The sequence below is a fragment of the Saccharomyces kudriavzevii genome (assembly GCF_947243775.1).
Source record: "Saccharomyces kudriavzevii IFO 1802 strain IFO1802 genome assembly, chromosome: 1".
NCBI classification, from domain to species: domain Eukaryota; kingdom Fungi; phylum Ascomycota; class Saccharomycetes; order Saccharomycetales; family Saccharomycetaceae; genus Saccharomyces; species Saccharomyces kudriavzevii.
This window is the reverse complement of record NC_079272.1, coordinates 190,752-216,969: the sequence shown is the minus strand read 5'-3', so window position 1 is coordinate 216,969 and position 26,218 is coordinate 190,752. Positions and strand designations below refer to the sequence as shown.

General features: G+C 40.5%; 6 protein-coding genes across 6 annotated transcripts; 1 reads left to right on the top strand and 5 right to left on the bottom strand.

Annotated features, from left to right (window-relative positions):
* Positions 1-3,370: 3,370 nt before the first annotated feature.
* On the bottom strand, positions 3,371-4,942 carry SKDI01G0950 (IMPDH/GMPR family protein; the record flags this gene model as incomplete). The annotated part of the gene is made up of 1 exon (XM_056232406.1): positions 3,371-4,942. The coding sequence occupies one exon, from the start codon at positions 4,940-4,942 to the stop codon at positions 3,371-3,373; it is 1,572 nt and encodes a 523-aa protein (XP_056085897.1).
* A 1,563-nt stretch (positions 4,943-6,505) lies between these two features.
* Positions 6,506-6,868, bottom strand: SKDI01G0940 (SRP1/TIP1 family protein; the record flags this gene model as incomplete). The annotated part of the gene is made up of 1 exon (XM_056232395.1): positions 6,506-6,868. One exon carries the CDS (start codon positions 6,866-6,868, stop codon positions 6,506-6,508), a length of 363 nt encoding a protein of 120 aa, XP_056085896.1.
* A 1,355-nt stretch (positions 6,869-8,223) lies between these two features.
* On the top strand, positions 8,224-8,985 carry SKDI01G0930 (uncharacterized protein; the record flags this gene model as incomplete). The annotated part of the gene is made up of 1 exon (XM_056232384.1): positions 8,224-8,985. The coding sequence occupies one exon, from the start codon at positions 8,224-8,226 to the stop codon at positions 8,983-8,985; it is 762 nt and encodes a 253-aa protein (XP_056085895.1).
* Positions 8,986-11,677: 2,692 nt separating this feature from the next.
* Positions 11,678-13,081, bottom strand: PHO11 (acid phosphatase PHO11; the record flags this gene model as incomplete). Its single annotated transcript, XM_056232373.1, has 1 exon — positions 11,678-13,081. The coding sequence occupies one exon, from the start codon at positions 13,079-13,081 to the stop codon at positions 11,678-11,680; it is 1,404 nt and encodes a 467-aa protein (XP_056085894.1).
* A 1,191-nt stretch (positions 13,082-14,272) lies between these two features.
* On the bottom strand, positions 14,273-16,222 carry SKDI01G0910 (uncharacterized protein; the record flags this gene model as incomplete). Its single annotated transcript, XM_056232362.1, has 1 exon — positions 14,273-16,222. One exon carries the CDS (start codon positions 16,220-16,222, stop codon positions 14,273-14,275), a length of 1,950 nt encoding a protein of 649 aa, XP_056085893.1.
* Positions 16,223-22,483: 6,261 nt separating this feature from the next.
* Positions 22,484-25,981, bottom strand: SWH1 (oxysterol-binding protein related protein SWH1; the record flags this gene model as incomplete). Its single annotated transcript, XM_056232351.1, has 1 exon — positions 22,484-25,981. The coding sequence occupies one exon, from the start codon at positions 25,979-25,981 to the stop codon at positions 22,484-22,486; it is 3,498 nt and encodes a 1,165-aa protein (XP_056085892.1).
* Between the last annotated feature and the right edge of the window lie 237 nt (positions 25,982-26,218).

The following is a 26,218-nucleotide window of genomic DNA, read 5'->3' as shown; positions in this document are numbered from 1 at the left end:
CCCACACACCCACACTACTAAAGTTAAAGCTAGCACCCATCACTATTACACCATTACTATCACCATCATAATCATCATCACTACCACTACCACCATCACCATTACTAACAATATCATCATCACTACCACATCACATCATCATCATCACCATCACTACCACCACTACCATCATCACTACCATCACTACCACCCACCTTGCTATTACCCTATCCACCACTCAAACGGACTGTAAGAACTCCCTCTAATGTTATCCTGACCATGTACTCCACGCTTTCTCACCCCACCACATGCTTACCATCACTATTCCATCACATCACTAAATACGGCCCTTACCTCAGTGGTTTATACCCAGGGCCTTTTCCACATTAAACTTAGTATTTCACATATTTATCTATCCACATCATATCTCTGCATCCTGAATAGTATATCCCCAACTTATCACCTTCTCATCTCTTCTGTATCATCCAAACACTACCCTCTATTTACCTACCATACATACAATGAACCTAAACAAAGAAATGGAGATAAAAAAACGTAAATAAATAAACTTTTAGAAAGAAATGTAAACAAACACACACTACCCACCTTTCCTACCTGACCCGGCTCTTCCCCATTGAATCATAGTATTATATCCAGCACATAGCCATACGGACGTTACAGAATACTGCCATACCACACCTCATCCTTATAGAACAGCACTCAATACTTCCATACTTCACAGTCTTTACCATATATCAACATTCTATAATATGCACTACCATCATCACATCACATCACCACTACCACTACTAACATTTTCACTACCATCACCATCACTACCATTAACTATCACCATCATCACTACCATCACTACCATTAACTACCATCATCATCATCATCATGATTATCACTATCATCACTACCACCCACCTTGCTATTACCCTATCCATCACTCGAACTGACTGTTGAAACTTCCTCTAATGTTATCCTGACCATGTACTCCACGCTTTCTCACACCCACCACATGCTTTCCATCTCTCATCTATGACATCACTAAGTACGGCCCTTACCTCAGTGGTTTATACCCAGGGCCATTTCCACATTAAACTCACTGTATTCCACATTTATCCATCTATATCTCATCTCTGCTAGCTGAATAACATATTCCCCACTCACCACCTCCTCATCTCTTCTGTATCTCTCAATTACCATCACCTTACTTTGATACTACCACCTGGCACACCCAGCGGTTCATACCTAATGTCATTACACCAAACTCATACTATCTCACATCTAACACTTCATACCCCTTATCTGCATTCTAATCAACATATTCATCCACTCGTCATTACCACACCTCCTTTATATCCTTTAAACACTACACTCCATTTACCTCCCATATATACAATAATCGTAAACAATAAACATACACCAATCACTTTACTCTAGACCATCACCATATCACACTTTATATCCTGCTAACTAACTCGGCTCTCCCCCATTGAATCATAATGTCGTATCCAGCACATAGCCACACGGACGCTACAGAATACTGCCATACCACACCCCATCACTATATATGGCACTCACCTAAACAGTTTATATCCTGTGCCATTTATTATCTCTACCCATTTCTGTCACATCTAACTATCTACAACTAATCACTTATCCTTGTGGACCATACAACTGCACTCAGTACTTCAATACTCTAACACCTTGACTATACATCAGCTTCTGCATTACGCCATTGTTAACATAACTAATATATACAATACAATCACCACCATCACATCACCCCCATGCCCTCCACTCTCTAACATCATACTGCTCCCATCAGCATATCATTGCTAACATAGAATACACAATATCATCACCTCAATAAACCGCCATTACAGTATTCTCAATATATTCTTAACATAACACCAGCACATACGCACACGGGTGCTACATAAACGAATACAATCACTTTAATCTCTACTCAATTCCATTACTTATCATCATACTCTTTCTCTACCATTACCGCCTTTCCTCTTGTACATCCTCCGCATGCTACTCACTCGTCACAGGAACATAAATAATTACCATATCAGTCCAAGTTCAAGGTTCCTGTACTTTCAATATCACCACTCCATGCGCTATACTATGATATAACTACATACGTACACGGACGCTATTGAATATACCACTACAACTTCCACTCCGCAACGGCCTGCCCTACAATATTCAATATGACCATAATCACACACGGAACATGAATATTACCATCATCCTGCCAACTGACACATTCTCTTACTTTTAATGCCACCTTAAAATAAACTACAATGTTTTCATATATCCATACGGACGCTACTATATAATACCATTACTCTCATTTTCCCATAACTACTCTCTCCATTTTTTATTTTCTCACTATTTTCAACTTTTCATAAAATACTCACTTATCATCACTAATCATCACTAACCTTTACTAATCATTATTTCTCTTATAGGATCCAACTACTGCCCTTCATTAACCGTACTCCTCCATATCACCAACGTACATAGCACGGCAATTTCTTAAGGGATGTAATCCATTCTTATACAATAATCCTCATCTGTGTTAAATGTGATAACCCAAAAAAAGCATGATACGAGTATTGTTTCACTATTGTTTAAACAAGAAGAACGTATAGTGGCAAACTCCCAATCCACTAGTACTTAAGCCACTTTAGTTTCTATCAACAAAGTAGCAATCCTACGTATCTTATATAGATATTACGTATAGAAAGGTCCAATAATTTTACTACATTATGACATATAAGCTAGATCGTGATTCCTTACGTCAACATCATCATCATCATCACTATCATCACTACCATCACTACCACTCACCTGGCTATTACCCTATCCATCGCTCGAACTGACTGTTGAAACTTCCTCTAATGTTACCCTGACCATGTACCCCACGCTTTCTAACCCCCACCACATGCTTTCCATCTCTCATTCATCACATCACTAAACACGGCCCTTACCTCAGCGGTTTATACCCTGTGCCATTAGCCCATAACTCCCATGATTATCCACTTTTTAATATCTATAATTAGTTAAACACTCCCAAATATCATATAAATACTCTTAACTCCACGCTTTATGACGTTTTTATACAAATATCCACCACCTATTTTATATATGCTAATATATACACCACCAACAATCACCACTAAAATTACCCAAACATAAAAATATACTGATTATCAATAAGAAGGTATAAACATATATCAACTTTAGCGAAGTATCACAAACATATCACCCCATTAATACAATTGTAACGTAATAAGAACAGGAGGTCATACGGGCAGCACTACATAACATTATCATCAGTATTATTGTATTAATGATTCCATTTCAACATTCAGTTATGTAAACGCTTTTCGTAAGAATGTAAATTATGAACACCACCTTCTAGTTGAGCAGAAGCGGTTCTGAACTCAAATCGAACTCTACCGCTTTGGACGTTTTCCTTTAATAAAGTTAGGGATTTGCAACCAATGTCTTGGCAAGAATGTTGTAAACCATTGTACAAATATGGAATGAATTTCTTAATGGAACCCTTGTCAACGACAGCACCGGAAACACCTTGGGCAACCAAAACGCTGTCAGATTCGGAAAAGTAGCGAGAGGTAGATGCATTACCCTTGGTACCAGTCTTTTGCATGGCGTCAATGGAACCCATACCACGGTATGCCTTCAATCTTTTACCATCTTGATAGAAATATTCACCTGGCGATTCGGTAGTACCGGCCACCATACCACCCATCATAACAGTAGAAGAACCAAGAGCCAAGGCCTTGGTAATGTGACCGATGTTTTGAACACCACCATCAGCCATACATGGAACACCGAATTGGTTAGCAAATTCACACACATTGTAGACGGCTGTACCTTGTGGCCTACCACAAGCCATAACTTCTTGAGTAATACAAATAGAGCCAGTTCCCATGCCAATTCTCAAACCGTCCGCACCGGCAGCAATCAAATTGGCAGCTTGTTCCCTGGTGACAACGTTACCAGCGATGACTTCCAGACCTGGGAAACTCTCTTTGACCCACTTGAGCATGTTCAATTGGAAAACAGAGTTGCCTTGGGATGAATCCAATACGACGACATCCAAGCCGGCTTTCACCAATAATCTTAGTCTTTCTCTATCACCGTCCATAGTACCAATGGAAGCACCACATAGCAATTGCTTGGTGTTGGCAGCTTTGGACGCTAATGGGTAGTTTTGATTTTTCATTAAATCAGTTCTGGAAAGCATAGAAACTAAGTTACCCTTGTCATCAACAATCAATAGCCTACCCTTTTTGATTTTCTTTAGAATTTCGTTACCTTCTGATAATGTGATACCTTGTGCACCGGTAACAGGGTTTTCAGTCATGACATTCTGAACGAGTAAAGAGTTGTCCTCAACGAATTGTATATCACGAGAAGTGATGACACCCACCAACTTTGCATTTCCCTTGCCATCTTCCGTGACAGGGAAGCCTGCAAATCCATACTTTTCCTTCATGCTCTTAGCTTCACCAACGGTGGTTGTTGGAGAAATCACTATAGGGTTGTTAATAAACCCATTTTCATAGTTCTTGACTCTTCTGACCATGTCAGCTTGGTCCTCGGGGGTACAGTTATGGTGAATGAAACCGATACCACCCGACAGAGCCATAAAGATGGCCATTTCCGATTCTGTCACAGTGTCCATTGGAGAAGAAACCAATGGAATGTTTAAAGTGATATTCCTGGTCAGCTTGGTCTGTAGGCTAACTTCGGAGGACGCAAAATCGACTAAACCTGGTAAGATCAAAAAATCGTTATACGTCAGCCCACCTCTGATCTTGGAGTCCATCAATTCCTGCACAGACAAACCATCCAGTCTCGGTAGGCTCCTGGTAAATTCCAGTGCAGTCTTGTAGTCTTTAATAGCGGCCATTGCTTTTACGTATTCTGGGTTGTTACCAATTGCACTGAAAATATTTACTTCTTTTAGTTTGTTATAAACGAAATGCGTTTATGACAGCTAGAAAGTTTTTTGAACTTAGTTATATAAATAAGAAATAATAGGAAAAGTAAGGCAAGGAATAGAATAGAATACAGAAGAAAAAATTCCCAGCATACTAAGTAAAATGTACGAGCCCACGAAACTGATCAAAAAAGCCACCAAGGTTCTCCGGTTAAATGTTCGGCAAAAAATTTCTAGTCGAAGTTTTCACTAAATGTCAAATGGGAAAAGACTCCACTATTTATACTTTTTGTTTTTTTTTTTTCCGCTTTCTTCGAGAAAAAGAAATGCGCGGGATGCCTGCGTGCGGCTAGGAAAACCAATAATTTTGAATGAAAAAGCAATGTAGAGAGCAGACATGGTAGGATATATACTCATACGGATGTTATTATGTAATACCGCCGCCAACCGATCATCTATATATCATGTGCCACTATGTCATCCTACAGTATCCGCTCTGTCAATCAATTGCACTTTTCTTTCACCTCATACTTTTACTCTTGTATCATCTTGAAACAATAATCAACTATCCATCAATTACTAGTACAGCTGATTGATGCGTTCAATCACGTAAATAGATGATTATCATATACGGTGTGAAGAAGATGACAAAAATTATCAGATCAGTGAAAGCTGAAGTGCAAGGATTGATAATGCAATAGGATCAATGAATAACGACATATAAAATCAAGGAAGAAATAACTATGAGATCATGTAAAATTGTCGATTCCCTTTCGTGGATTCCTAAATCCATGAGGAGCACTTCTAGTATATTCTATATACATAACATTATTAACCTTATCAAAAATGGAATCCCAACAAATGTCACAAGATTTTACTGGCCAATAATTATCTTGTACTTGCCCTGACACTATATTAAAACATTGTACACCTCATGGAACCGGCATGTCATGTCTATTGCATTAAATGATGGCGTTGCATATGTCTTACACGTATACTCTTACTATCTTCGTTTTCGCTAAAGAATGATAGAGTAATCACGTATTGTGCCTTTGTGCTTACCTCTTTGGACTGTGATCGTTATTGCGATTTCGTATTTATCGCAAGCAAAAGTCACAAAAAAAAAAATTAGTATTCATATTTAGTTTCAAAAATTACTTGGTCATACTTACTATTGTTTTAATAAATGGTCATTTTATATTTTCTAACTACTTTCAACTTTTCATAAAATATTTGCTAATCTTCCCTAGTCTTCACTAATCATTATTTCATTTCCATTATCCATCAATATCCCCCCCCCTCATACCTCGTAACATATATCATCCATTTGGTTGAGAAAATTGCATTGACAGAGCGAGCTTTACATAATTACTTCATTCCGCAATCCATTCTACCACTGTTTCAAAATACTATAATTGATCGAGCAGGTTTATAATATTAATATACACATATTCAACTATATACACTGTCAAATCATATTTTTTTATATTTCATTACTTCCTAATGTCCGTAAGATTTCATTCGTAAAAGCATCTAGTTGGCGATGGTGTAGATACCGTCTGCAGATAGAGCACTGGAGATGGCTGGTCTCAATCTGGTAGAGTACCATGGGACACCAGTGATCATTCTGGTCACTTGGTCTGGAGCAATACCGGTCAACATCGTGGTGAAGTCACCGTAGTTGAAAACAGCTTGAGCAACTTCGACTGGGTAGGTTTCAGTTGGGTGAGCGGCTTGGAACAAGTAGTATTGGGCCAAGTGAGCTCTGATATCAGAGACGTAGACACCCAATTCAACCAAGTTGACTCTTTCGTCGGATTGAGCTAGGGTGGTGGTGGCAGAGGCACCAGCAGCTAGAGCGGCGACACCAGCAGCGATTGAAGTTAATTTGACCATTGTATTTGTTTGTTTTCGATTGTTTCTTTAGTGCTGATATAGGCTTAACTAGAAAGAGAAGAATGAAGGCATATTCTCAAAGATAGATGATCAGAGCTGCTCTATTTATACGATTTCTTTGACCAGTTTGTTGCTACACAAACGAATTAGTGGACGCTCACCATTCATCGCATACTTCTTCCCACCTTATCTCTCACACTCATATTAATTGTCACCATGGAGATGTGCCTGTCCTTGAACGAATTGGCTTGCATAGTTTTTGCATGTGAGAGCACGCTTGGCATGCGTTTATTTCTCGTATGTACAGAAGGGAAGAATGCTGATTATTAGGGGTGTCGAGGTGCGTTGAACCCTTTACGGGTCTGTAACCTTTCACTTTTTGGCAAACGAAGATCCGATTTCATGATGTGGGCCCTCGTTCAGAAGCCTATTGTCTAAGCCTTATTCAGTACGCGCTAAACGATTGCCGGGGAATATAGCACTGTTCCTTTACCCAGATTCAACTATGCAATAACTACCATGTGTTGGCAGTCGCGTACCCTGTGGGTGGACTCAATATTCTATAATATCATTTAAATTGTTGATAAATTCTCGACAATCGTATTCTCGAGGATCACATTCTCGAGGATGGCATTCTGGTTTTTTCTGTCGTCGCACCGCGATGCAAAAAGTGCAACATACATAATTCTTGTGTTACTCTATCACGTATAGTGCCATCTTCCACACAGCTTCTGTGGCTTGGCATAGCATCTTCAAGTCGTCAAGCAAATCTTGAAGAGCCATGACATTTGACTTAAAATAATCACTATTCGTACCCTCAATTTAGAATATCGACCACACGAGGACCACCATAGCGGTGTTCATATGTCTGCAATATTATTTTATCCACTAAGAAAGGGATGATATTGCACACAGATGAAATGAGTATTGGGTCATAGCTTCTGCATGTCTTATCAAGTTATTGTTCTCGAGCTTATCTTAGATTGAAAGAGTACATCTACATTTTCAGAGTTTACAGCTACTAAATGGATATGCGGATACTCGTCTCTATAGCGAGAACCTATCGATACGGACGGATTTACCCTCTTTAATATACGCCCATAGGTCAACAGTTGGTGATCTAGAAGCATAAACCTCTTTCCAAAAAATAGAAAACAGATGAAGCACTTAAAAGCCAGAAAATACATCTGATCAGGAGAAAGAGACTCTCTATAATAACCACAGCTACACCAGGACAATCTACACATATAGACTAGTCTAGATAGCCTCGCTTCTTAAGTTGATTTTCGGAAATAGAAAAGACTTAATATTAAAAGGAGTCCTATTAGCTGTTTTATCAGGCCACTTAATTCATAATGATACATCCCTTATTCAGGCTATGTATCCTAGGTACGTTTCTATTGAGCAGCTATGCATGCCTTGAAAATAGTATGCAAAAGAGTATTGAAGTTGTAACTCTCTCTCATAGTGGTACACGAATAAATAGCACTTCGGCAAAGTCTGCGCTATTTGGCCGATCAGATGCTCTTTCAATGAATTATTCAACTGAAAATATGCTAAATAATAATTCATGTGATTGTAAGAAGAATTTTTCGTATCCAGACGTTATCACCAATGTTACTAAGGCTTTTAATAACACACTTGAAAATTTAGTTAATCTACAGGCAAACAAGAACCTTTATCATAACATGGGGACACTAATACAGAATGTCTTTTACCAATTGTTGCTAACTGTGAATTACTTTAACATGAATAAGATCAAAGCAAGCCAGAAGAATTACCTACAAAAAAGTGATTTCTATGAGTTCGAAAGAAACGGTACTGAATGGAAATATATCTTTGCATCAAATTCAGCTTGCATTGATTATAATAGCACAGCTGTTAGTAATAATGTGATTTCATCACTTAATTATTGCATCAGTGATGAAAGATATAATAAAACTGCAGCGATGTGTGTAGTTTTAAAGTTATCTCAGGATTGCTCTTTTGATGTCAGGCTTCAACGAAGTAGAAACGGGCCATATAAGAATATCTGGGATATGCCTTGCGGAGAATTACAACAACACATTGGTTACAAAAATGGTATATGCTATAATAGTGAAAATAAAATGTTATAGGCAGTAGGTGTGCTGACATCGATAGCTTAAAAGTGCTTTTCGTCTATAAGGTAAAGTTATTGGCGATTATAGTTTGAAGAAGTACTTCGGACATGTTAAAGATTATAAAAAACTCCGGCAAAAATTGATAAAAGAAAAAAGAATAACAATATCTATATACGTGATATTCTAATTTATTACCTCTTCAAAATACACATATTGATATATATGGAACTTTAATTCACCTTCCTCAATTAGTATAAAACAAAAAAAAGAAAAGCAGATCCAATGTGATTTAAAAATTCGTGACCGTTGCCAATAGAACTAACAATGAGAGCGTAATGAAATCCCATTAAATCTGAAGTTTATTTACGAAGTGAATATTTTCTTCCCAAAAATTGCAAATTACGCAAATCTAATAATAAATCATGCATCTAAAACAACACCTAGGAATACGCCCACTGATTTGGCTACTTCGCTATGAATAGAAGTGTGATGATTATAGGAGGTTCCGGTCATCACATAAGAAAAAAAGATTCAATATGGAGCATATGATATCTGTAGCAATAAATTTATGATAACGATTATGACACAAAGCATCGTAACCCCTTTTGATATTCGATTCCACGCAATGAACATTGCAATACATCTTGCCATATCAATCATAATAATATGTTTCTTTTTCACGAAATGAGACTAGCCATGCTAATCCCAACATTATAAAGAGACATATACGCCAATTCAAAAACCAGGGAATACATCAATTGTCTTCTTTTATACGGACGTCAAGAATAGGAATGAAAAATTCCCAATTCTGCGGCACATAAAGGTGGTAGCATCATTACAGTCCTATTTCTGGCTAGGGCGATAGAAACATCTATCAGATTGTGATGAGGGGAAGGATTGAATAACTTTCGTTGACCATCGCAATTCTGATGATTGATAGCATAATCGTAATTGGCAGCAGGATTTCAATCCATGACAACTGTCTGCATATCCGGTATCATGTATTGCGTTTCATAAAGGAGAAGTTTACTCTTCAATGAAAGTTCTCAAGAAGCTAATTTTTTTACTCTCGATGAAGCCTCTCCCTATATTTTCCATCTCAAATATGTTTCCGTCAATGCTTTCTCTGAAAAGTACGCAACTCAACCGATGTGTAACCCAATTGCACTAAACTGGGTACTATAAGTTAAGAAATAGAATCTTCACGATTACATATGGTAAGAAAGTAAGGTTTCAACAAATTTCGGACGCTACTGTCAAACAAGTGACCGCTGATCAGCTTTATGGATAGTACGCGGCAAAGGATAATCACTTTATAGTTATTGATTTGCGAGTAGACAATTATAGGGTTGGACATATATCTGGCGCCTGCAACTTCCTAACTGTTGATCAATTCACAGACAAGGATTTAATTCACCTTTCGGAAAGACTTGGGAAAAATTTAGGAAGGATATGGCGAATAAATGTAATATTTCATAGCTGTCGCTCAAATGGCCGTGAACCAAAAGTCACACAACAATTTTGAGATTTTGTTCTGAAATAATTCACAAGGCTTATACAAGAGTTGCATTTTAGTTCATGGTTTCGTGGGATTTTTTTAATTGATACAAGAGAAGAATATGAATGATATCATTAGTACTGTCTGATGAAAGATTTCTTTCCAGAAAGTCACATAAAAAAATGATTATTTGAAGAACTCTGTTTCTTTGAAACAGTTTTCATCAACATTGAATGAATGCCACCCATGATGTTTTTAGAGTTGTCTATGCATTATATGAGCATACATTAGTTGCGGAACACTGTTTTCTATCCATTGAGCATGCCTAGTAATGACTTACCATTCCATGTACAGCAGATCAATTCACGTATTGGTTGTATAAAGCACAACTGTGATATTCTAACAAGTGAGTCATCCCACCATCATTAATGGACAGTTTCATTCCCAATAGCGTTATCTTGAGATTACTATGAGATAACTAGAGAACTTACACACCTTAATATTATATTTCTCACACTATCAGTCTCACAGACCTATCAAGTGTGTCATATTTTGATGTTCTAATAACAATTTTACGAATATTTTATAATTCAATAAATTCAAGGCAATATTTCTAATACTTCAATGTGACAATTGTGATAGGTAGATCTTTACGGATCTTTGAGTATTGATGAATAATAATTCGGACAGGGCAAGGCCACAAAATTTCTGGTGTTCCCTGGTTCCAGTACAACCTGTTCTTATTCGCGTATGAATTTGAAGATGCAATTGATAGAAGTTTTAACGCAAAGCACAGCTCCGGACGATCAAGCTTAATTTTTGCCTGCTCAAAGCTAAATGACATTTTACTGTCTATTGGTGTTGGGTGGTTTCGATATTTCAGCAAACATATCAAATTTTGTGGATCCAGCTAGGAATCATTGTGTTTCGAACATCGTTTCAGGTTACTCAGAAAGGGCTTCTCTTGTCGACACATATGCTTTGTCCGGCTTGGAACATTGTGAAGTTTCTTTTTCGATAATAAAGAATAACATGCACAAACTATCTCTGGCGGTGTCCCAGGTACCGCTACATTCCCTGGGTACTTCAGTGCATGAGTTTATATGCTTGATAGCCTCATTGGAACAGGAAATTTCACAGATGCTTCCTGCAGCATCGAAAAAAAAGTGATACGGGTATTTAGTTTCCAAAATTACTTAGTTATACTAACTATTGTTTTAATAAATGGTCATTGTAATGGACGTTTTTCCAGTCCCAGAAGAAGGTCAATTCAGTAGAGTTACTGACGCTGCTGACGTTACAGACCTTTAAGAAATCAGTACCGGCCACTCTCTTCTCAGCGTAGTCGTAGAAGTCGTTTATTTCACAAGAGAACCCTGGACCAGTGGAACAGGTTTCAATTGGCACCACAGCATCATTGATGGCGTACCTGACGTAGGTGTCGTTGGAACATTGAAACTTTTCAGTGTAGACACGAGCACCTTGAGGAACATACCACGATCTGTGGAATGTGTTATCCATGAATGGAACGTATTCGGCTGTCAAATCGTTTTTGTCGTCAAGTATTCCGACAGTGGTCAAATAGTTTACGATATCGGTATCGTGGGTGAAACTCAACCAAACCTTCTGGTCTTGGATTTCACTCTCTTTTAATAGCTTCACCGACGCATTGAAATAGTTAGCACCGACGGATCTAACAGCGTCATAACCTGGACCCTGTTGGTAATAGGTTTCCAAGTCTTGGCCGTAGGAGTAACGTACCAATTCATCTTTAGTGAAAATGTTGCAGATATCACTGTAGCCTCTGACGTTCAATTCATATGGACACCAGGCAAAGAAGTTCTTGGCATCACTTGAAGTCAAGTTCAAGCCTTTGTTTTCTTTGTTCAATCTCTTGGCAATACCGCTCAAATAACTAGTGTCATACTTTTCCAAAATGTTATCGTTGACATCATCGTCCCAGGCAGGACATGAGTGGTGAGCGCTCAAGGTGTTGGCACCAGCAGATTCGTCCTCACTAACAGTTTGCAAGGAAATGTTGAATCGGTCACCTAAACCATCGATGAAAAATTGAGCAGTATCATGACATCTTGTAGAACTAGAGGTAAAAACGGCAAAACTGGTTTGGTTTTCGACCATATCACCATATTGCGCTAAGAATTCACGGGCATGTTTCTTAGCATTCATCTCACCAGTATATGGGTTCAAAACATCGACCGTGTTGGCAAGAGTGGTTTCCATTTCCAAATTACTGCTGTTTCGGATGAAAAATTCATAGTCATCGTTCAAAAAAGACAATGACCCGTTGAATTGGCGGGTATAGTTACTTAACTTATACCATGTTGCCATGATCGTCTTAGCCTTACTGGCAGTGGGGTATCTTTCACCATGTCTACCAAGCATTTGCACTTGCTTCATTTCACAACCTTCCGGCAAGTCACGGGAAATACCATAATCACCAGGAAAAGAGTAGTATGGCCCAGCACCACCCAAGAATGGGAAGATGTCTTTTTGGGTACCGATCTTGTCTATGTCGGATAATTTTCCCAACGGAATGGTACCTGCATTAACCAAAGAAGCGGCTACAATTGAATAGGCAATTGATTTGAGCATTAGTATTCTTGAGTATGTCTATGCTTTTTTGTTCTTCCTCTTTGTTATACCAGGAATAGGGTCAGAATCAAACTGAACTCAATTCAAGAAATATGAGTGCTTATGTATGTTTTACTTGATAATTCGAAGGTGTTTATGGTTATCCCAGATGGGTGTCATGCTTGGCAAGATGACCGACTTGGTAATGTGACGTTTGAGATCCCTGCGAAAACAGGGACCAAAACCATATATTTTTTGCCTGTTAGCAACCCACGTGTGAACGTCAGGATTGCGCGGCTTCGTTTAAGCTTATTCAATTAACTCTTTTACTCTTTTTTTTTACTTTTTTTTAGCATATTCATGGAAAATTTCATGAAAAACGTGCTTATTTAATATTTATTAGTCTATGTAAACAGAAAAAAAGCTTATCAAGCTTTTTAACTTCTTTACTTTCATTGGAAGTTAATCTGACAAGATCCGTTAACATGAATAAATGCTGAAGGAAGACAAACGGAAGAGCTTGTAAAGTGTTTATTGACTTATTCCGCTCCTTCTTGTTGAAAATACCATAAAGAAATTCTCAAATTCCAATGGCTATACGAACGCAATGTATCAACGGGCCAGTAATAGCAAGTGACCGGCATCAAACTTTTAGACGTTACTGAATATCTTGTGAAAATGTGCGGCCCAAAGGCAAACTCGAAGTATTAACAGCCGCCCCTAATATTTGAATTAGGTAAATTAAATAAACTAAATAAATTGTAATAGAGTAGTGACACGTTCTGTTCCAAACAATGTCAACTTCCACACATTCACGCTTCAGTTTTGCAGATACAGTGTGGGAGATAGAGCAAGACAGCAATAATACTACGGCGCTGGACCCATTGACGTTCAATCAAGATCATGTGAACATCACGTGCTGCGCCTTTGCAGTTTTCTTTTTGGGTATAGGCCGTTACCCTTTTTCGGTTAAAACTGTTAAAACCACGAAAATTTCAAATTTCAAAAACTGCGCGAAAAACCTGGAAAAACATATTCTTCCGCTATGGTGCCTTCGCTAAGCCGTCCTTTCTGACGCTCTATAGTTGAAACAAGTGTAAAAGCAGATAGCATTCTTCGACTACTTACGCTAAACTTACTTGAAATTTTAAACTAAACTTATATAAAATAAATTACTTATTTCACTTCACAGGACTATAGTCGTGTTCTCAGTTAAAACAAAGCAAGAACAAAAATACCGACCAAGGTGCTCAAAGCGTTGGTTTTTAGACCTGCAGCAATGCCTTCAGATTGAACGACGATACCGGTGGAGATTCTAGAAGCGATAGCTTGGGAAGTTGGGGCAGCAGACTTGGAAACTGCGCTAAATTCAGTGCTCAATGAAGTTGGCTTGAGAGCTTCGGAGGTGATGGTCTTGGCGTTACAGCCGTTGTCATCGCATTGGGTAACAGTGATGGTGGTGTAAGTTTTTTCAGAAACAGTAGCAGTGGTTGCTGTAGTTTGTTTAGGAGCTTCAGTAGTGACGGTTTTGACGTTACAGCCGTTGTCATCACAGTGAGTAACAGTGACAGTGGTGTATGACTTGGAAGAAACGGTTTCAGTTGCGTCGGTAGCGGTTGGTGCTGGAACATGACACCCGTTTTCATCGCAAGAAGTGATTGTGGCGGTAGTAGAAGAACATGGAACGGTTTTGGTAATTGTGTAGATGTTGCCTCTGGCGTCAGTTGCCTCTGAACAGGAAACCACGACTGTGCTTGTGGCATTTGCGTAGGTCAATGTCGTGGTGTAGACAGATGCGGTACCGGAAGTGAAAGCGGTGCCAGCAGCGGCTGAAGAAGTGATTGAAGCGGAGGCCAAGGTCGAGGAACCGACGGAGCCTGAAACTGTGGTGGAGTTGGATACACCTGAGGAAGAGGCACTAGATGATAGGGAGACTGAGCCAGAGACAGCGGCAGAAGTGGATGCGCCAGAGATGGTGGATGTGGCAGCGGATGTGGCAGCGGATGTGGCAGCGGATGTGGCAGCGGATGTGGCAGCGGATGTGGCAGCGGATGTGGCAGCGGATGTAGTGGTAGAAGTGGCGGTGGAAGTGGATGAAGAAGCAGCACTGGTAGCAACAACTCCATCGTAGTTTAGATAATAAGTGTAAAGACCGGCAAAGGTTCCTTCGGAGACGCTGAAGCCAGAGCTGGAGAACCCAGTACCGATAGCGAAAGAGAATTGTCTGTTACCTTGGGTTGCGGTTAAAACACCGGTAGTACCGTCATAAGAAAGAGCAGTGATGTCAGCGGTGATGGCAATTTGGTTTTTACCAGTGTAGCCAACAACGGGAATAGGAGTAGCGTTGGTCTCAGTTGGGTCAACGGCGAGAACACCTTCTCCCTTGAAGACAACAGTCTGACCAGTAAAGGTGTCTGGGTAGTGTAAGTAGAGGTTACCAGAGATAATGTTGACTGTACCGTTTCCGGAAACGGGCTCGACAATAACATAGGTACTTCCGTTGTCCAGATTTATTTCACCGTTGTTTTCTGAACCTTCATCTTCTGCTCTACGTTCCAAACCGGAGACAGAGCCACCATTGAGGATAGCGTTTGACAAAGAGAACGCGCCAGAGTTAGCATATGGCGAGAAAGTAACTTCACCCTTCTTGGCCTTCGACAGACTCAAAGAAATGTCACCGCTGCTTTCAAAAGAGCTAGGTGTGAAGGAATAGATGGATGCAGAAACAGCAGCCGACTCTTCGGCACTGAAGTTACCCGAGACCTCGAATGTTTCACCGGAGACGTCGAAGGAGGTACCTTCGTAACTTGCTTCTGACTTTCCTACGATCAAATCACCATGAACTTTCAGATCGGATGAAAAAACATATTTTTCACCGTCAAGAAGAGTCAATTTACCACCGGTAGCGATTTCGACCGCTTCGGTTGCAATTACTTTACCAGTGACCGTAAGATCGCCACTGATTGTTGTAGATGGCAGATAAACAGTACCGTCACTGGAAGAAAGTGAGTTGAACGCGGTAGCACTTGCGCTAGAAGCCGAAGAAGTAATGGTACTCAAGACATCGGAAGAAGTGCTGTTACCATAGGATTCTCCCAATGCACGTTGGGAGTAAAGGGCCAACGCTAGAGCAGCTTGGAATTTGTTTAAACGATTGAACATCTCTTTGAAAATAGGCGAGATTTTACCAAAAAAAGTTGCAGAAATGAAACTTTGTTATTGCTGGGTTGTTATGACAAGCAAGTATAAGCATTGAATGATTGAGTTGCAGAACAAGTAACAATGAAGCATAGCGAAGCTTTTTATATTGCTTCTTGTATGCTTCTTCTCGCAATTATTCGCGGACTCCGAGCATATGTCTACGGACCGATGGTGAGCTAGTGCAAATTTTTGTGCAGGCATTTCTATAACAAGTACCCGCAAAATCTGCAAGGCGCGCGTGTTTGGTAAGCAGGAAGGGAACGAGGTGCTACTTCGCAAGACATCCTACCACGAACAACAGCAGGACACTTCTACGTCATACAAAAGCGTGCAGAACGCGACTAAAGCTGGCTGGATTGCCACAGAAAAGCTGCCCGAAAACAGGAGCTGACTCTACCGGATCACCTTCGAGATATCACTATATTTGCCATTTCACACACCGGAGAAATGGCTCGCACTCTCCACCCAGAATGGATATCGCAGTGTGGCAAGAAAACAATTATTATTTCGAGTCAAGATTTCGCCAGCTATTTTTTCGAGAATACAGCAATTGTTTGTCCCCTGTCTCTTTGATCGCGAAATGCTTCTTCTATGTTCCTGGAAACGCACGGCTACCTCATCTTACGGCGACGCGAGCGGCATTGTTTTTCCGCAGGGAAGTGGCTGACAAAAAGACCCTGTAAAACGCCTTTCCGCGGGTCCATCATATCAAAGCCCAGGACTTCTTCCCTGACGAGAGTTTTAGTATCTCGTTAAATGACCTGTCGCCAATTCTCCAAAAAGAACGTGTGACGCTGTCCGAACTATAAAAACATAGCCTGTTGACTTCAATCGTAAAAATTCTTGAGCTTGTTTCACACCTATTTGCCCCCAAACAGAAAAACGAAAGAAAAAACACAGTTAACCGGTACCTTGCCACAGCTGCAAAACTTCGTCTTCACCGAACGGACTACGCAGTCGGTTCCGACCAAAATTCACTGTATGTGGCTGTTTTTCTGAAGTTTGGATACTTTGACCCTATTCTGAGATTTATAGAGCGCGAACTTTTCCGCTTATGTCTACATGTTGTACTTCTTTTCAGGTTTGATGTGAAGACATGATCGCACTACCCTATCTAGAGAGCGAGCTGTAGGCTTGGAGGCTAGCATATTCTCAAGAATCGAATGAGTGGTCCTTTCCATCAGACACCTTTTCGGAATATACCTATCTTATACTACACTCAAGACGCATTTTACCATTTAACGGTGAGCGAGCGCATATTTCGACATTAAAGCGCCCGATTTTGGTGCTGAGTATGTTTGCATAAAGCGTGGCCCGGCTCATGTTTGTCGTGATGTCGGACCAGCCTGTCATCCTTGAAAATCTGATGTATTGTCTTATTCGTGACGGTTTCTTGCAGCTCCATCCGTTAACGTAAAGTACTGCTCTGGTGCCGCGACTGGAGCCACAATACGTAGTCGTAGACTTCCTGATAATGTGGCATGTATCCTGTGCGCAGAACAAGTTCCTACACCTCGCTTCTAGCGTAACTTGGACTTTTTTCTACTGTTCAAGATTCAATAGATTGCATTAGGCACCCATATGCTTTTCAGCAAGGACAGTGTCTCCGTCAACCTTGTACTTCTCGATGTTTCTAAACATTGTTTTACTGCGATTTGCCATCTTAATTTCCCCTTCAAAGACGACTAAAGAACTTGAATCTGCTAATATACTTATATACTAAGAACAAGAAATTGGGGGTTGCCAAACCATACTACGTTGAATCCTAACTTTCAACTGTCAAATCTCAGCACTGACAAAAGAAAACCCCCTGCGAGCTTAAGCGCAGTATGTTTTCCACTTCGCTCCACCATAATCGGGATTTTTGTCCTAAGAGTCTACTTCTTCTCTTTATCGACATATGCATGGAAAAATAAAAGACAACGTCAATAATGTTGTGAGAATCTAAAAGCTCAAGGCTGCATGATAGTCTTCGAGAAGGAAGGAAATGCAAAATAGGCGTTCTTATGTAACATACCGTTTCAGGCAACAGGCACGCGCGAAAAATAAACTACTCAAGAAGATGCAGTTGAGAAAAAAAAGTAGCCAGATTAAATGGGAAACACCTTAAAGATCATTTTAAAAAAAGAAGTCCAAGACCAACGAGCACTGTCCCTTTCTATTCTTCCGGATGAAGGCATAAAATCAAAGAAACCTTTAGTAATATATTACCACCCGTTATGTCAGTTTGGCCCTTCTTGCAAGACATGTACGCCCTTATCTTTTGTAACAGCCAAATTTAGTACCGAGTATCAGTGTTTTGCAAGAAAAAAAAAGTTTCTCTATGAAACTGCAGCCTAATCCTGGTATCATTGAGTAAGCCACTATTGCATAAAGTTGTGCCTAATAGTTTGCTCTTGAAAAGTGAATTCTCCGCGCTATTCAGCATTCCATAAACCTAGCTGCCACGGTTGCTGAGAGTTTGGAGTCGCAATCGCCTGGCCCAGCAGTATTTACCAGTGAAGAATGGATGTGAGTCCTTTAAATAAAGTATCTGGCTCTGATTCTCTTCTTTAAAAATTTATGGCCGGATATTCGGCGTTATGGAACTGACTTTGTCAGTAGCGTATCCTGTTTGTCAGTTTAAGTGTCTGCTTGAAATAGACGTATCTAAGAAATTAGTATATTGTTTGTATTATAATTTCCGGTTTTTTGGCTTGACCAGCACAATACAGTCCGCAGGTGGCGGATGTAAGAATAAACTCCATTCGTGCATCTTTTGACTGTACAGATTAGGCAACTGAAGCTACGGACAAATGAATATCCCGCGACCCACTGAACTTAGTATGAGGTTTTGTTCATTGACTCAAAAGCGGAAAACTGCCTATCGATGCTCCCGTAGCATCAGCTTGAAATCTGACCTCAAAAAGGATGATCATTTTTTATCCATTTGAGCAGACGCTCGAACAGAGTGAACATCGGCTTCCCGTCTTCATTAGCTGGTAAGTTTCTTTTCAAGTGGATGTTTTGAATTTTGGCAAAATCCTTGACGGGATGTAAGCATCATAAATCGTTTTCGTCGCTTCACTTATAATTATATTTTCTATACCATCGGTATTACCATGAACTTTCACGCTTTTGAAATATTTCACATTGAACAATTATTTCATAAGTCTTGTATTTCTATGATATGCAGGTTTAGATGAATATTACGATACCAAAAATGGCTGATAAATTGCCTCTTCTCATGAGATAATACAAGATATAGTTGTTACATTCAAAATTTGAAAAATCTGGTTCAATTTTAATTGTGTCGTATTCCTTGTGGCTTAGCTTGTTTGATATAAATTCTTTGGAATCTCTCCCAAAAAATTTTGGTGTGAGCTCAAATTAGTAATAATTGAATGAAATGAACTATTGCAAGAGCAAATGGTGTCATAGCAATATCCTGCAGGCAGTGCCTATTATTAAAGGTGAGGAGATTGTACATTTTTGCGACTCAAACGGTGGCGTAAACTAATACCTACGCTTCAAAATGATCCGAAAACAATTTTCACAACACAATTTACTTTTCTGTATGTCTACGCATATGTGATATCCAGCTCAGCCAGCGGCTTTATGGTGAAGAAAATAAGTTCTTTGGATTGTAGCAGCAGAATATATACCGTATCTTCTTGGAAGCCAAAAATAAACCAAAGCTAATATCAAGGATACAGTCACAGCCTTAGTGTATTACTGAGACACTTTTGTGGACTTCAAGTTATTGATTGACAATGACGCATTGGACAACAGCGGAATGGGTGCAAGGGCAGTGTGCCAGATCCTTGCGACACTTTAAAATAAACTATAACTACACCGCAATAAACATTGGCTCTAAAAAATCGCCAAAGTGATGCACTGGAGACGAATTAGGTTTATGTAGCGGGATTTTGTTGCACCATCTCAGCTGACGTGATCCACTTATCTCTAATTTCTGTTGCATCATTGAAAATTTGCAGCGCGACAAAAAGCAAACAAATGTCAAACGTCAAATGTCAAATATTCAAAGAGTACATAATGCAAGAAAAATGACGGAAACACCCCAAGATCCTGCAATAAATCCCATAAAAAATTTCTCTCTTACAAAACTCAAAAGTTTACTGTTGAGGGATGTAGATGAAAATACACTACGTTCCACCTCGCCTATTTCTCTACATTCTCATGTACAAGACTTTATTCTTTACAAAACGTTTCGCCTTAAATTTGACGAAAGCCACGTGATAAAGTATTCCAAAAAAAATGACATCTGCTCTCCATAGAAACCATGAGATGTTGCAGGAGTGGTGATAGGAAAAAAGATGATAAATAGGAAACTAACCACATCCAAAGTTGAGCAAAATCTACAACATTTTGTGGTTTTTTTTCTCAGTTTTTGTAGACATTTTCAAATAGTTCCTTCATCAAATACAGTTTCAATTGGCTTTTGCATCAATGAAGCACGTCCGAAAACGCTAACGGCAGAAGCACCGATCAACCATAACAGGGTTGGATTGGTAGGCCAATAAACCTATTTGTGCATCAACATAAATCAACCCAGCGCATAGTCGATTACTTTTGAAAGAACTGAATGGAGTCGCCAAATCTTCCCCGTTCAGTCCATTTATACCAAGAACGCCAACTATGACTAAAATGATCACGAAGAGTAGCAGTAAATTTGCCAATAATGTTTAGACGCTCAAGTAGTCAATGATCAAATCATAGTTGCTGGATAAGTATTTCAAATTGTAAGCCGCTCTTGATTGAATTTCCCGAACTTTTGAGGTTTGGAGTTTTCTTGAAATTAGAAAATTCTTACGGGGTGCGAAAGATGGCTAGTCTGGAGTGCAAGGATTCAAACTCAGTCTTGATATTTTCCGTTAAAAATCTTTCAGTAAAACATGAAACTTTTGCAAATAAAAGGGAACCTAAAAAAGGTTGAAAAATTGTTAACATGGTGCTCGCGATGATGCAAATAAGTTATGACTATTAACTTACGGCTCAAGCTCCTAGTTGATTCATTCTTGGAGTAATTTAGTACTTTTTAAGCGTTCCTGACCACCGAAATTCCAGAGGCCTCACAACACCAAAATTGAAACTAAGCCTTTGTAGTTTGTTTTTATATTCGCTGTTATTATTTATTCTACACTTTTTTTTTTTTTACCTCGAATGCATGTGACAAAAATGCAAAAATTGTCATTTTACTGACACGCCTTGCATAGTTCGAATAATGTGGAATCGTTTTCGTAATTCTTTGTGTTGCATTGAAGCATATGAAGACGAGCATTTGACCGATAAAATGATCACGAACTACAAATTGAACGGGACACACGAATAAGTATTGAAACTCACGTACGTAGGACATCTATTTTAAACGAGGATTATTATACGCTCTTTTTTTCTTATACAATTGGCTATTATAATGGGGCCAGAAAATGGTAGAAGCGGCGAAATTATGGCCTTTTACAGAATATTATAATCAGATTAGGACTGTGCAAGGTATGTGTTTTTTCCTCCTGTAACGTCTGTTTATTTCAGGTTTGATATATTTGGCGTAGGCAACAGTTCCCACATAGGTATTATCATCATGACAATAAGTTTGGCTGATGATTGAAATAATATTACTTGAAAGTAGTTTTGCTATTTACTTGGAAGGTAATAAAAGGCAGTAAGTAATCTTATAATAATATCACAACCGATTTTGATAAGAGCTAAAGAAACTCTTAGTAGTCAAATCTAGGGCGTGATGGGGATTTTTTTTTTTGATCACTTCCGGCGGCGTTACCAGTATTGTCACCGAAGTGACATTCTTCTTTTTGGATAAATTAATGATCTTCACCAAGTTTGGGGATCTTCTATAATCCCGAGTAGTGAACGAATTACTGCTCGAGACTTTTTGAGCTCTTTTAATTGACAATGCCTCAACTAGTGAACATATTTGATTTGTTTTGCTTCAGTTTTAGTTCGTGGGGGATCAATTTATATAGAATTGGTTTTCTTCAGTGGATCAAAGCATTCAACATAGACCGAAACATAAATCGGTATTTTTGAATCCTGAATTTCAAATACAGCTAAGAATGAAAAAGTACATACACAGAACCCAAAAAATTATGAACTCATATAATTTTACAGTTAGATAAATCCTACTTTTCTAACGAGTATATAATTGATTACCTATGTGCTCGACACACGTCCGTGAGCGAGTGATCCTACCATTAAACGTATAACTTAGTAAATATCAGCACAGTTTTCAAATTTATGATCTTTTCTTTTGATCCAATAGTCACCACTAAATTTCCAGTATAGGCTTTTCGTGACGGGATGTTCCTCTTGAATGAACCATTTTGGTTTGTATTCCTCTCCCCTTTGTTCCCTTTCCTTTTTTGCAGCTCTTTGTTTCACTTCAACACGATGTTTTTCCTCGGCAGCTTTATCATATTCACCATATTCCATAGCCCTTTGATCAGGTCTCAAACGACTATCTGTGGGTGGTAAATATGGTAACAAGTGGGGTGGCAAAGCATTCAAAGTTAACGCAAACGATGTCAAGTTGAATGGCACTGAAGGTCTTTCATTCGCTTTCCAGATCAAGAACTTGGAGCCATCTAGTTTTGGTCCCCCCATGGCGGAATTTGTCGTCTTTATTCTATCCAGAGTCAATTCCATATCCCTAGAGGTTACCTTTTTCCCATAGATGGAATCATTCCAATGCCCACCAAGAACCCATACTTTTTCGTCATTTTTATTAAATATTTCACCTCTAACTTCATATGCGCCAGCTGAGGTCCAACCATGGGCCCTATAATGCAGCAAACAATAGTCTCCAGTGGTATGGTTTGTAATGTGAACATCTCCGCTGTTATCGACTTGCGGTTTCCCCATTAAAATACCGATGACAGTGTTATTCGGTTTTTTCCAGGAATATGTTTCCTTTGTAACGTCGTCATTATGGTCGGGACGAATGATAATGTGCCACAGTCCTAAATGCTGTACGGCAAAAGTACGTCCATTGAATGACGAATTAACATTACATTCACCGTAGAAATCCCATTTAGGAGACTCAGTCCAAGTGGCAGAGATAGGTGGATGGTGGGAAACTTGTTCGGTGAAAAACCGATATTGGCCGTCGGTTCTGGCATACTCAAAAGTCTCACCGAGTAAGGGGTTAAACGGTTTGGATACTCTATTCGTGGTAGATGCATACATTGATGCGGTAAAGGCAGCCACATACAGCATTCTTAAGGATGAATCTTCAAAAGTGGCGGCCTGGTCAAGGATATGGGAATATTCGATATCCTCGGAAACTCTTTGTAGAAGCGATGTTGGCTCATTAAACGATACAGGAAGAGTCAATTTGGTCAAATCTTGACCCACCATGGATTTCAAAACAGACCAAAGACCGACCTTTGGGCGATTATCTTCGTCCAAAGCCAATTTAGTTCTTAGTGGATCTTCGTACCCGACAAATGACTCCTCCTTTAAAAGCTGGTTTTTCTTTTCCACTTGTGGAGAGCTGATTACAATGAGGCTTTCATTTTCTGTCGTTTCTTCTTCTGGTGTCGCACCGACTGAGTTTTCGTCATTTTTGGGTAAGTTTCCTGTTGTTTCTTTGGCCTCCGCGTCCGAAGCTGCGTCTTCTGCATCGAAAAACTCATCAGCGTCCGAGTCTTCATCAGTTTCCTTTGTGGCTTCGATGAATTTCACGATTTCTTCAAGAGTGTTTGTTGATTCTTGAGATCCCTTTACCATTGAATTTGCATCATCGGAATCCTCGTTGGCCTCCGTGTCAATCTGAGGTTGACTGCCCAATTTTTTTTGAAGCATTTTCTTCAAGGTTTTCCGTTCTTTGTCCAATGCGACCAATTTTTCGTCTTTATCCACCAACTCCATTTCCAGATCTTTCACTGACTGGATCCAGACGTTGTTAACGTCACGTTGCTTGGTCATTTGGGCGATCATTCTTTTCTCTCTTTGTGAGGTTAAGCGGTTTAGTTTTTCGAAAAACTCGCTGACGGTTTCGATAGAGGTGTTAACGGTGTTCCAATATTCGTCCCGCTGTTGTTGTTTGTCTTGCAGTAGCTCGTTCAAAGATGCCAACTCGATAGATATGGATCTTTGTAGCATGTGTAGTTTCTGGATGTATGGACCATAAATGGCATTCAGGTCTTCGTCGTTATTTCCTTCACCGCCGTTGTCTGCTGTGAACGAGGAGCTGTCGTCGTCGTCGTCAGAATCGTCAGAATCGTCGCCAGAGCCACGGTCGTCATCTAGTGGTGCACCAGACGAGAGGGTGGATTTCCTGGAACGTCGACCCGAACCGATATCGCTAGAACTTTGGCTTTTGGACGAAATCAGGGGCAACGGATCCACGCGCGGCTTGTCGTCGTCGTCGTCACCATCATAATTAGCATTTTCGCCATCGGTACCGGCGTCAATGTTTGGCGCCAGAATAGACTTGGACAGATGCGGGCTCTTGGTCAAGCGTTTTGGTGGAGCATGCAAGCTTTCTATATTGGGTGACAGGCCGTGGCTCAAAGCCATGGAGGGCGAACAGCTGGCGTTGTGCAGCAAGAGTTCTCTGTCCTTCGCGTACCTTATAGCGCCCTGGATGGCCCAGACCCACCTGTTTGTCTCGATGGGGTGGTTCCCCTTCAGGTGCCACCTGATGACGCCGTTGTTGCCGCCGATGATTTCGAACTTCAGTTTTTCAGACGAATCCAAATGCAGGGAGCACGACGACATGTTCAAGGAGCCCCTGCAAGCGTTTTTCGTGTCTGCCTGGTCGATGTAGTACGACAGCTTGCCGTCACTGCTCAGGATGAACCAGCGCAGTTTGTAGCCCTGCGCGAAGTTGGTCCATTTCTTCAGGTAGCCCTTATAAGTGGGGGCCTCGTGCAGGTTGTTGTTTGTGACGTCGATGACGCTTTGCTCCCTGGTGGCTCTGTCCAGGAGCTTCCTGAGCTCTATGTCGATGGCGATCTTGGTGTTGGTGGCGGTGTCGTTTTCGTTGACTTTCCTCACGAGGTCGATGGGCAGTTTGCCCTTGCGGTCTCTCTTGAAGGGGTCTGCGCCGTGTTCGAGCAGCCAGCGACACATGATGACGTCTCTTTTCTTGACGAACTCGTGCAGAACGGTGTCGCCGGTCTCCGGGTCCATGCCGTTGATGTCGAGGAGCTCTGCGTTCCTGGGGCTGGAGAGGATGGACTCCAGGTGGGCAAAGTCTCTGTTGTTGAAGGCCGTCCTGAACTCCTGGGCGGTCTCTGCGACGTATGTGGAGCGCTTCACCTGCATCATCTGTGCGATGTTCAGGTTCTTGCACATTTCGATGGCCTGCAGGCGGGAGTTATTGAGCACGCAGTCGTTGATGGTGGGCTGCTCCATGAGGAACGCCACGATGTCGCCACGAGACTGGTACGCGGCGATGTGCAGCGGGGTGTTGCCATTGGAGTCTTGTTCGTTTAGATCGAGGTGGATGTCCAGGAGCGTGGAGCCCGGGGAGGCCCAATGGCGGACGATGTCCCTGATGACAGCCATGGGGGCGACCTGGACGGCGTAGTGGAGCATGAGATGGAGCACCTGCTGGACGTTCGGGTCGTCCAGTGGCTGGAACTGCCTCTGGAGAAGGTCTTCCAGGTTCGGGAAGCTTCCCTGGCGCAGGGCGTCGAGGAGCTTCAGCTTCAGCAGCGGCTTGCTGACGACGACGGAGGCTAGATCAGCATGTTGCATATTCAATGTGTGTGCGTGTGTGAGAGAGGCCAGTGTTGGTGGTGGTGTGTGTGTGTGTGTTTTGTATTTTGTATATTCCCAGCTTTGCTTTTCTCTGTATATTTTTCTTTTTTTCCCGTTCCGCGGAGAGAGGATTGCAAACGACGGATGGGTGGTTTCTGTAGCGCCACGTTGTTGTTATATAGGTGAGGAGTATACTTAGAGTAATATGTATTATTAGTAGTGGTATTTACGCAA